This window comes from Drosophila elegans, unplaced genomic scaffold (assembly GCF_018152505.1).
Source record: "Drosophila elegans isolate 14027-0461.03 unplaced genomic scaffold, ASM1815250v1 contig_208, whole genome shotgun sequence".
In the NCBI taxonomy this organism is placed as follows: Eukaryota; Metazoa; Arthropoda; class Insecta; order Diptera; family Drosophilidae; genus Drosophila; species Drosophila elegans.
The window spans coordinates 13,051,062-13,062,312 of record NW_024545578.1 but is presented as its reverse complement, the minus strand read 5'-3'; the positions used below and the strand labels follow the sequence as shown (position 1 = coordinate 13,062,312).

The 11,251-nt window shown below is 40.8% G+C and overlaps 4 protein-coding genes across 4 annotated transcripts; 2 read left to right on the top strand and 2 right to left on the bottom strand.

The window, feature by feature from the left end:
- The first annotated feature begins 225 nt into the window (after window positions 1-225).
- Window positions 226-585, top strand: LOC108135678 (cytochrome c oxidase assembly factor 3, mitochondrial). The gene has a single exon (XM_017256516.2). It carries the CDS (start codon window positions 322-324, stop codon window positions 583-585), a length of 264 nt encoding a protein of 87 aa, XP_017112005.1. The 5' UTR covers window positions 226-321.
- Window positions 586-727: 142 nt separating this feature from the next.
- On the top strand, window positions 728-1,802 carry LOC108135676 (dimethyladenosine transferase 1, mitochondrial). The gene has a single exon (XM_017256514.1). The coding sequence runs from the start codon at window positions 728-730 to the stop codon at window positions 1,718-1,720; it is 993 nt and encodes a 330-aa protein (XP_017112003.1). The 3' UTR covers window positions 1,721-1,802.
- Window positions 1,735-2,622, bottom strand: LOC108135677. The gene is made up of 3 exons (XM_017256515.2): window positions 2,457-2,622; window positions 2,250-2,390; window positions 1,735-2,186 (listed from the first exon to the last, which is right to left on the bottom strand). The coding sequence occupies exons 1-3, from the start codon at window positions 2,512-2,514 to the stop codon at window positions 1,909-1,911; spliced, it is 477 nt and encodes a 158-aa protein (XP_017112004.1). The 5' UTR covers window positions 2,515-2,622; the 3' UTR covers window positions 1,735-1,908.
- A 920-nt stretch (window positions 2,623-3,542) lies between these two features.
- On the bottom strand, window positions 3,543-6,578 carry LOC108135713. The gene is made up of 2 exons (XM_017256557.2): window positions 6,294-6,578; window positions 3,543-4,141 (listed from the first exon to the last, which is right to left on the bottom strand). Exons 1-2 carry the CDS (start codon window positions 6,391-6,393, stop codon window positions 3,885-3,887), a joined length of 357 nt encoding a protein of 118 aa, XP_017112046.1. The 5' UTR covers window positions 6,394-6,578; the 3' UTR covers window positions 3,543-3,884.
- Window positions 6,579-11,251: the final 4,673 nt, after the last annotated feature.

Here is an 11,251-nt window from a genome sequence, read left to right as displayed (position 1 = left end):
CCTCTAAATCAAAACAATTTCACACACACGACAAAAGTATTCAGAAGTTTTCATAACTAGGAAATTTATTAAAAAGTAAATAAATATAAATGTTTTTTTCTTATAATTTGCCATTTAAATAACAGGTTATAATGCAGTGGAAATATCCTAAACACAAAGTGTAGTGGAAACAGGCTAAAAGTTCAACTTGCTTGATCCAGCCCTGCAATTTTTGTTATATCCTAACGGACATCCTGCGGTCACACTATTTGAGTGCGAGATTTCATAATTCCCAAGTCGGCGAGGAAAACACGAATAAATCCCCATTTATCAGCGTTTATAATGTCGGCATCGGAGCAGGGACCTAATATCAAGTACGGGGAAAACGCTCCGAAGCTGGACAAGGCGCAGCTGCAGTTTATGAAACTGATTGAAGAGCAAAACCTGGACCGCGTGCAAAAGCTGAAACGCATCCGCCGCAACAATCTACTGACCGCCGGCGCATTGGGAGTCTCCGTTTTGGCCATCTACGGCTATTCGATCTTCTCGGTGCAGCAGGAGAAGTTCCTGGACGACTTCGAGGAGCCCAAGAAGGTGTCATCTTAGCTCCAGTCGTTGTTAGTTTCCCCTAGTTCGTAAGCGTTTTCTTCATTTTACACACCGTTTTACACTTTTGAAGTTGTTGCACAACAAGGTGAGTTTGAAGTGGATTATCATCTGTCCAGTTTCTAGAACATTACTATTGCAGATGGCCCAAGCTAGTGCCCGAGTGCTCCAGAACGGCATGCGTCTGCCCCCTATGCCCACCATTCGGGAGCTGGTTAAGCTCTACAGGCTGCAGGCCAGAAAACAGCTAAGCCAGAACTTCCTCATGGACGAGCGGCTGACGGATAAGATTGTCAAGTCGGCGGGACGGATCGATTCGAGGGATTTGGTTCTGGAGGTGGGTCCCGGTCCCGGTGGCATTACCCGATCCATTCTGCGTCGTCAACCACAGCGACTGTTGCTCGTGGAGAAGGATCCGCGCTTCGGCGAGACCCTACAGCTTCTCAAGGAGTGCGCCAGTCCGCTGAACATACAGTTCGACATACACTACGACGACATTTTGCGCTTCAACATAGAGCAGCACATCCCGGACACCTCGCAGCGAATCCACTTGATTGGCAACCTGCCGTTCGCCATCTCCACGCGGCTGCTTATCAATTGGTACGCGGATTTGGCCGCCAGACGTGGCGCTTTCCGACGCATCGACACCTGCATGACACTGACCTTCCAGAAGGAGGTGGCCGAGCGGATTTGTGCGCCGGTGGGCGGCGAGCAGCGCTGCAGGTTGTCGGTGATGTCGCAGATCTGGACAGAGCCCGTCCTGAAGTTCACCATACCGGGCAAGGCATTTGTTCCAAAACCACAGGTGGATGTGGGCGTCGTGAAGGTCATACCGTTGAAGCGCCCCAAGACGCAGCTTCCATTTTCTCTCGTTGAGCGCGTGGTGCGGCACATCTTTAGCATGCGCCAGAAGTACTGTCGCCGTGGTTTTGGAACCCTGCTTCCTCCGGAAGATCGGGAGGAAGTCACCCAGAAACTGTTCCAGCGCGCCGAAGTGCAGGACACATTGCGTCCCTTTGAACTGTCCGTGGATCAGTGCCTACGATTGGCCGAAGTCTACTCGGAGCACCTGGTGGCCCATCCCGAGGTGGCTGCCTATGACTACCGGGCGCCCAAGAATGTGGAGGTCCTTTAAAGCAACGATTTCAATCCTGTTTATAAATATGGTAAAATGTATTTAATTAGTTGAGTAAACACAAGACTCCAAAAGCTGTAAAGCCATGTCAAAAAGTTGTACAAAGTGTGCGGACGGAATGTTGGACGAGACTCGTCGTTGTTGAGTGAGTTAGTAAGGCACTTGGGCACTCCACTCTATTGGAGATTCTAGCGAAGGAGCAGCGCAGTGGCCACGGCAAGGAGACCCATTATTGCCGACACCTGCAGTCCACTGGCTCCATTGCAGCGGTGATCCAGGAAGCAGAAGCAAAACGTGGTGTCCATAAAGTAGTCTCGCCGCACGTCGTGCTCCTTGATCGTGTGGTTGACGTAGTGCGCCAGCCTCTCGTCCTTGGCGGCCGGACGACAGCCCTCGTACTTATCGGCGGGAATGTCCTTGCGGAAGCTCAGTGCGCTGAGGCAATCGCGGGTGATTGTTTCCATGGCTGAAAGGAATTGGGATTAGGACTTGAGTCTATGTCACGTGCTTATAAGGGATTTCCACTTACCGCCGCGTCTCTCAGTCACCTTGACACAAATGTCGTTGGGTTCTGGGCAGCGCTCGCCCAGGAATCCTATTCCCCGCCAGTTAAAGTTCTCCGCGCAGCCGGGCGTGGCCGAAGTGCAGCGGTAGCACCAAATCGCAGAGCCTGTCAACAATTGAGTTCAATGATTACACATATGCAATTACCATTTTTGCTGTAAGTCGCACTTACCTTCGTGAATTAGAGCTGCCAGCAGCAGCACTGCTATGAGATTCGTCTGGGAATGCATTTTATTTCAAGATTCAGGCTAAACTATTGGATTTTCCTAGCAAAATAAGACAAATTCACAAACGTAAATAAAAAGAAACGCCCAAGCAGTGCGCCCGTAGCTGGATTATTCAAGAATACAACTCTTGCTTTAAAAAAATACCAAATCGCAAAAAACGTTGATTTTTTAACGATATATCGATTGGTTGTTTTCGATTTACCGATAACGAGTGTGATCTCGGTTCATACCGGTTTAACCGTTTCGGCTTGATTTTTGAATTTAGGCCGTTGGGAAAACGCGGTGAAAGGCGAAAGCTGTCATTTTATCAATTACGAATGCACTAGAGCGTGTATTCACTGTATCCGCGGCATGTTTAAATTCTCATTGAAAAATAAATACAATTTCAGCCCATGGTATCGAGTTGTAGCTCACCATGAGAAGGCAAAGAATTTCAAAATACAAAATTTTCTAATTAAGTAATGTACAGGGTCCTAAAGTAATACTAACTTTTAATTAATACTTAAGTAATTACGAATTTACCAAGTCTTTAAGACCAAGATTTACTGAATCTTGAAATAAAACGTACACAAACCATATCAAGTAGTATACCTGTAATTGCTTTTCTTTATTGGTTTTAGGTGTTAGCATTCAGTTTCTATTTTTGTAACATCCACAGCTGGCAATCGAGTGAGTTTTGAGTTAGGGCACCGGCATTTCCTGTTGGCTCTAATAAGCCGGACAATAAACTTAGTATTCCCATCAGGCGCAAAGTCGGTTAACCGTTGGACTCTCCGAGCAATAAACTTTTGATCGTATTTGGAGCTCTGCTACGGATCGTTTCATATGCGGCATGTGCGATGTTTGGCCAACGCCAACGAATGATCCCCAGATGAGTCAGCCGGCTATAATCTGGTGGCTTATTGACAAAGTCCAAAAAAAGAAGAGCGCGTAATCCGGTGGATATTCGCAAATAAACACAGCGGGGAAACGTTCAAAATTGGACATGACTTCGCCAATCACGTTTCCAAGTCAATACGTTAAAGTCAACATTTGCATATTTCACATTTTTTTATTACTTCTCTTAAACTTTACGGACTAAACATAATTGGTTGATGGTTATTAGTCATACTTGCAAATATCGCATACAGGGACTTTTGAATAAATCAAAACAAATTGAATTATGTTCACACGTGAAAACATGACGGGGTAGGGGGATTTATGCAGATAATGTGTTATTTACAAATTAAAATAAATAAATTAGGAATGAATCACAAAAACACACACGCAAACACACACACAGTCGCTCTCTCATTCTTTCTTTCGGGCATTACAAAACTACGAATACATTTCATGTAAAATCACGTTTGGGGTATATATAGTATTTAGCCGATCTACAGCGAGACGATAAAGTCTTTGCCGGTCTTGAAGTCGACGCACTTGAACTGCGGACAGCACTTGGGGAACCGCCAGTTGGGATCGCTGGGCAGCTCCTCGCAGCCAGGAGCCTCCACATAGGGACAGGTCTCGATGCTGATCTCGCGGGCCTCCAGGCTGCAAGTCATGGACGCGCAGATGCCCTTCGGCTTGTACTCCTTGTCGGGCAGCAGGGCCTTGCGGGTCAGCTTGTCGAAGCACTTGCCGGGATGGGCTGCAAAAACAGAAGAGGGGAGATGTGATTAAGTACACGGCAATACAAAACATAATACACAACAAAAAACTACTTTAAATAGTTATTAAAAAAAAAAACAATTCAAAGGCTAGACACTATTAAATTCAAGTCTTGATAATTTCCACAAATTAAACAATTTTTATGCTATCAAGAATCTTGCATGCTCGATCGTTGCAATGCATTAAATTTGTTTTCAGTTGATTGTGCTGCAAGCGGAAGTGGTGTACCAGTCTTCTTTGTTGTTTCCCCGAAGCTGTCGTAGTTACTGCGATTTATTTATGCGCTGTCCCCTGTCTTGCGAGCTTATGAGGAAGTGGCTATAAATCGTGATTGCAGCCGAACGAAATTTTAAAGTGTGCATGCAAAAACAATCCACTTCAAGGGAATAATTTAGATATAAAAAAAATATTCCTTAGTCAAGTAGACATAATTTATTATTTAATCTAAGAATTTAATTTAAACTTAATTTCTTTAACAAATAAAAACAAAATCAATCTGGGCCACAAATAGCTCAATGGAAATTTTTGCGCCTTGAGGAGAGACCTATTTTTGTAACTACCAATGACTGGCATAAGCGAAGCAAACGAAAGACTTAAGGCACGAACTTGACAGTCATTCGACATGAAAATTGGCACACAAGTACTCGTTCGCTGGGATATACTATAAATACATCAGAAACAAGAGCCATGGACACTGCCTGCGGTTGCGGTTGCGATTTCGATTTGAGCCAGGCACTGGCATTTATTTTATTTTTAAACCTCGAGCACTGGACCGAGCTGACAGATGGCGAGCTTACTCGCGCTTTTATTTATAACGAACTGCCTGCGGCTGCGAATTGTTGAGTTGCCGGGCTCAAAAATAAATTACCGAATAGAAAGGTAGGTTTGATTAATGACACTCGCCATTAATTTACCACTCGAAGAGCCAAAGAACACGCATTCCGACCAATTGTGCAATTAATCGCAGAGCGCGTGAACTCATCGCCTATTTTTAAGCAGTCGGCGCTAATTTCTTATAGATTAGTGAGCCAGTCGCCGAAATGCTAGAAATTCCCAGACCAAAGACGACGGACGACCTTCACACATGAATAATTCAGCAGCTGGAAAATATCTGGCGATCTGGCGATCTGACCGGGGATAATCGATAAGTTTTCTAACTCAAATCCGCATAGCGATGCAAATTAGTCGAGCGCTTGAATAATAACCATCGCATCAGCACATTTCTTATGCTAATTTTTGGCGAATGCGAAAAACCCAAAAAACCGAAATTCATATCTATCTATATCTCTATTTGTATCTGTATCTGTATCTGCTACACAACCGAAAGGGGGCCAATAAGATGACAAATTTCGTCTGTTTTTTAGCTTTTGTTGTTTTCGTTTTCGCCTTTTGCGTTGTTCGAATTGATTGTTTTCTTTTGTTTATAATTTCGATATGTGTTTGTTGACGTCAGCGAAAGCAACCAAACATATCGACCCATAAATCACATGACCAGCAACGTAATCATAAACAAATACTGCCCGACATCTGACGTCAAAGTTCTGTCTTCTGTTGGTCAAAAATGGGTTCTCAAAGTTTGGATTTGAGTCAAACTGTGAAATCGAGATTCCAATAATGAGCATACTATAAGCTTGGACCTCGAAAAATCATCGCCACAGCCGTAAATCAATCACAAAATCGCCTGCCAGCCACTATCAATGTTTAGTTTTTATTGTTTTTCGTGGCTGGAAAAGGTCGCCTATTAATTGGATACTTAATTAGAAAACTCCATAAGCAAGCATTAAATTAATGGAATTTTTTCAATCATTTAACAACAGCTCGCCAACATTTTTGATCGAAACAATAATGGAAAGCTCACGATTTTCTCATTGCCGCTTTAAAACTTATTGTTCTTTTTACTTAAACTGATGGGGTCGTCACTTACAATTACAGCTATCAATAAAATGCAAAAAAAAAACACATGACGAATGTCATTTTTTAGTCAGGTAAAAATATGTCCTTTCTAAGTTACAAATAATGGTGACTTTAAGAAATCAACCTTAAAATAGGAATTCAAGTAATCAAAAACTATGTGCCTTTTTATATCATCACTCTCACTATTTATCTGAGTTATTTTTTGACAAAATACTTACAAGGAAGGAAGATGGCGGGCTGAGAGTAAACTGCTGCATCCACAACGCTGGCGAAGATTGCGAAGAGCGCGATGGCGGCACAAACTTTTTCCACTTGCATTTTGTTGAGTTGAGTTTTTGGGTTTGGGTGTTGTTCAAAAATTTGATAATATTCTGTACGACACTCTCGTATTTTGTTAAAAACTTGCGAAGATTTGCGCGTTTAGCAGTGAGCTTGAGCTTGCTTGTGTTTTGCTATTTTTAAGAGCTGTTCACGGGCTGAATTTCAGTCACCAACTGAAGCTACCTCGCTGGGGGCACCCATATTTAAGTCAGTCTGAATCGAGAGGCGCCGAGAGCCCCGATCGAGTGGAATATCTCAGCAGCTCATCTGGCTCTCTCGACTTGGCCCAAAGCACATGTTTTCTTTTTGGCCGCGCTGGCTTGGGGATATTCCGGCGTTGGGCGATGGCCATAAATCTCACGGCCCTCGTCCCACTCGGCGGCTATTTGGAGAGCTATCACCATGAACCACTGGCGAAATGCTTTTACCCCAAAACCGTTTTGCCCGGCCATTGTTCTGCATTATTTTGCAGTTTTGCGCAATTAATTAACCGGCCTGCCCAAATGGGTGTGCCTAGCATTGGAATGTGTGTGAGGTCGCCCACCCCTGATCTTCATAAATGGCAGTCCTCTTACCAGGTTGAGCCCCATTTAGCCGGCAATTGTCGAGGCGCATCGAATGGACTGCCAGCCGAGCGAATCTCTCGGCTAAATGCGGCTAAGAGAGCTTACCAAATTTGGCTGCACTGACGCCCAAGTGGCGGTGCTTTGAAGATGTGCAAAGAGCTCAAGGAAAATGCTGACAATTAATGGCCTGAAATGGTGTTGAAGATTGAAGAGTAGGAGTTCAAAGAACAAATAATAAATGGGTGACAAACATGAAGTAAAGATGCTGACAAAATGGGTGTACCCATTATGTATACATAAATATCAGACTTTTTTAACTTTAAAAAGTAAAAGATTTTAGAGAAATACATTTTAAATATTAAGTCTTACTCTATAAAGTTTTGGAAGTAAAAGTAGTCCTATTTTATCACATTTTTCTTAAGGTTTTTAGAAAACATGGTAAATTTGCATTGCATACTCTTTAATTTTATTACTTTTTACCACGAAACGCATTTGCGTATTCAATGTTTGCAATGAGAAATGGAAAAATCACCCGATAATTGCTTAAATTAATAAATTGCATTTTGCAATTAAGGTATTTATTTTGTTAATTAACCCAAACAGTTAGCAATAATAAATGCATAAAAGTTTTGGTGTCAACAGCACTTTACCTGAATTTTGAATGTTTGATCCGAATTCAGCACTCGCCCCCACTGCTATACTGAACTAAATGCCTCAAGGAATTACAAATACTTTTCCCCCAGAAGGTTGATGAACCTGCTGGGGCTTGAAAATTTAAATTGCAACTGGTGTGCTTATTATCCCATTTGGCTGACGCCAACTTGTCGCCGGCCGCCACCTTTTGGCCAACGGAAGGCGTAACTCTTAATGAAAACTAGTCGCTTCCCGACTTTTTAGTGCTTTTATTGCATGCCAGGAACCTGTACACAGTGTCGGTAATAAGTTAACATGCTTGATATACAAGGTATCTAGCATTGAAAGTTTATGATCATGATATACAAGTATCCAGCAATGCAACTTTATAGCTGAAATTTTAAATATGTTTTTTCACTATCTGATCATATGCAAATCTAATTTAATACTTTAAAAAAAAATGAATTTGAGCCTATTTTTTAAATTTAATATTTAATGATTCTCGCTAAAGCTAGAAATGGTGGTATATATTATGTTAAAAGGCAACATCGCGGATGAATAATATTTTGTATAACATTCGCAGCCAATATATTATTGTTGTATTTATAGTTTTCTTTATATCATAATCATAAAACAAATATTCTTGTTAGACTCTTTTAATATAAGCTTATTTTAAACAATAAATTAAAAGGCCAACACTGCGTATGAGTGATAAGCTTCAATATTTTGGCAAGCATTTGCAATATTTATTTGTATTTTGTTGACTTTACTAACTTATTTAGCATATAAATCCCACCCAGTTTCCTAAAGGAAATTCTGCCAACTTCTCGATCAGCCCAATTGTTTCAAGTTGTTTTGAAGCCAGCCAACATTTTTGATTAAGTCCCCGTTGTTTGTGTTTGTTGCTTGGGATCTTGGGATCTTGGGATCTTGGGATCTTGGAATCGCACTCGCACTCGTACCCGTTTAACCCGTTTCCATTTTCACCGGCAAGCCTTGATACGTATGTCGCACTTGCCGAGGATCGGGATCGCCGATCTCGGTTGCCAGCGTGACGTCAATTTGTTTTGTTGTTTGTTTGCCGGGGCCCCTCAGTTGGTTAACTTGGCCGAATCCAACTTGGCCCGAATCATTCGGCGGCGCACGCTGGAATTTATTAATTATGGCCGGACTGTATTCCATGGTATTCGTATTCCTGATCTCTTGACATCGCGATAAGGTCGACCCAGCAATGAACTATGCTAAAAATTCCATTCGAAGCGGCCGATTTGCGGCTGATTTATTGTTTATTGTTTGTTCGTTTTCATTTTATTGCCAACATGTTGGCCTACGTGCCATCTGCACATGTCTACATGTCCATATGTCCATCAGATGTCCCAGAGCAACATATATTCTGGCTGCTTTGTGACTGTAGCCCCAGAGACACATGGATAAATATTTATTTATGTGCCTTAGTTTTGTTGCTTTGACGCCGCGCATAATTAGTAATTAATATTGCCTTTTTCGCCTTCGAGCCCAGCGGCGCACACGGTAGCGAGCAGGTAATTCCTGCCTTCAGCCAATAAACGATCAATTTATATAAAAATTAATTGTTGATTAATTGCCGCTCGGGTGTGATGCATTATGTATGAGCCGGCCCAGGCAGGCCATCGTTAACATTCACTTTGCTGGAACATGGCACAGGTTTTTATTTTTGTTTTTATTTTTATTTTGGTTTCGCTCTTGGTTTTGGTTGTGGTTTTGGCCCATAACTGGATGGCCGAGGACAAGTGGTTATAACACTATTTTAATGACAGAGTTATTCCACTCGACTTTCGTCCTTGTCGATTAAATAAAATTCTTAAGGTTTGTTGGCAAAAAAAGAAACGTTTAATGGATATTTAACAACTTAATGAGTATTTAAAACGTAATAGAACTTAAGGGGACACGCCAGGGGTTCAATTTCTTATCTATCTTAACAAAGCTGTTGTAAATAAAAGTGTATAAATCGAAATTCACACAGTTGAACCCACTTAAACGTTTTAACTATATGCTAGACTTATTCTCCCATTTTAATATATAATTCTTAAGCAAAAATATATTTCAATTTAACTGATTTGTGCAGATACTTTGATCATTTTTTGTGACATATTTATATTGATATATATTTAAACTATAATATTTACTTCTTATACAGAAATAAGTGTGTAATTAAAGTGTATTATGCAGTTAATTCAAACATAATGTTCTGCCATAATGAGTGCTAAAAGCGTAATAATTAATTCAATTAAAAAGTATAATTAATGCTGTGATAGCTTTAACTGTAAAAATCTTGATTTGAAAACCATTGATAATATTTTAAATACCTATTTATTTTGCATTTTTGCCTGGGATAAGCTTTGTCCTATTGTAGAGGGAGTTCCAGCTAAAAAATCAAGTTGGCCAACTAATTTTTAGCCTCTTTTGCATAGTTTAGGTGGGCCCGACTGGAAATGAATTTATGATGCGAGTATTGGGTTGTCATATACCATAAAATCTGCCAATTCCCAGAATTTACTGTGGCGACTTGGAGACGCGTCGCGTCTGAAATTCCTGCATAATCGACACGAATTTGGCATGGTAGGGAAATAGACTCGATTCGGCAACGGAGTGGAGAGTGGACCGGTCCGTCCGGATCATTTCGGATCGGAAATCACTCCACGGCGACAGTAGCGACGTCAATGTGTAATAAAATCTTCACGCCGATCAGACGAATAAAAAACATACCCCCAAATATATATATATATATATATATATATATATATATATATGTATATATGTGTAGTTTGTATAGTAAGCATTCCCAATGGTGATTAGCACATGGAGCGGACTTGGAGCTCAAATAACTTGATGGATTATTGGCAATTTCTTTGGCGCCAGACTCGATTCGAATTAGCTTCTGCCCGTATGCGGATTTCGATGCTCGGGGTTTTTACTCCCAAACGGTAAACAAAAGCCATCGTGTTAAATATGCAAATTTGAGTTCAATTAATTTATCGAGTCTGGGATTAAAGAAATTTCTTTCCCTTTTCCGTCGCTCGCCCACCATTCTGGGGAATACCTGATAGAGCCATTAGCTGATTGATCTGGGATTCCATTTGCCAAATTGGAGCTGTCGGACTAGAAACGCCTCTAAAGTTGTAAAAGCTTTTAAGTGATTAATTTCCACTGATTTTACATAACTCCAGATATTGACAAAAATAATGTAAAAATGTCTGGAAGAATATTCTAATCTATCTTTTTTTGTAATAACCAGAATGGAATTTAATTTAAAATCTAGACTCGAATCGCCTCACTCATTAACTTTGAATTGAAAATGAATTTAAGTCGTATTTTATTATCTTAATACCTTTAAAAGCAAGCATGTCTCATAATGTTCAAGTTTTTTTTTTTATTTTCATTGTATGCATAGTACTTCTACTAGTTAGAATCCAAAAAAAAAGACATAAGGAAACGTCTTCGACTAATTTAGTTTCGCCATTAATTAGATCCATTAATTAGATCTACCAAAGTTGTGCAAGAATTTCAACATTCCTGAAAATTAACATGCAAATTAATCTTTAGGGTCATTATCTTAGCTTCTTGAATAAAATAAAATCTTCTTTTAACATATAGCTTCTCCAGTTACATCCCGAAAA

What these genes read in the sequence shown, in the direction of transcription:
- LOC108135676 (XM_017256514.1), top strand. Translation starts at nt 728, where the DNA reads ATGGCCCAAGCTAGTGCCCGAGTGCTCCAGAACGGCATGCGTCTGCCC.
- LOC108135677 (XM_017256515.2), bottom strand. Translation starts at nt 2,514, where the DNA reads ATGCATTCCCAGACGAATCTCATAGCAGTGCTGCTGCTGGCAGCTCTA. An exon ending in GGCAGCTCTAATTCACGAAG is followed by an intron (nt 2,391 to 2,456) that starts GTAAGTGCGACT and finishes AATTGTTGACAG; the next exon opens with GCTCTGCGATTTGGTGCTAC. An exon ending in GGTGACTGAGAGACGCGGCG is followed by an intron (nt 2,187 to 2,249) that starts GTAAGTGGAAAT and finishes AATTCCTTTCAG; the next exon opens with CCATGGAAACAATCACCCGC.
- LOC108135678 (XM_017256516.2), top strand. Translation starts at nt 322, where the DNA reads ATGTCGGCATCGGAGCAGGGACCTAATATCAAGTACGGGGAAAACGCT.
- LOC108135713 (XM_017256557.2), bottom strand. Translation starts at nt 6,393, where the DNA reads ATGCAAGTGGAAAAAGTTTGTGCCGCCATCGCGCTCTTCGCAATCTTC. An exon ending in GCCCGCCATCTTCCTTCCTT is followed by an intron (nt 4,142 to 6,293) that starts GTAAGTATTTTG and finishes CTGTTTTTGCAG; the next exon opens with CCCATCCCGGCAAGTGCTTC.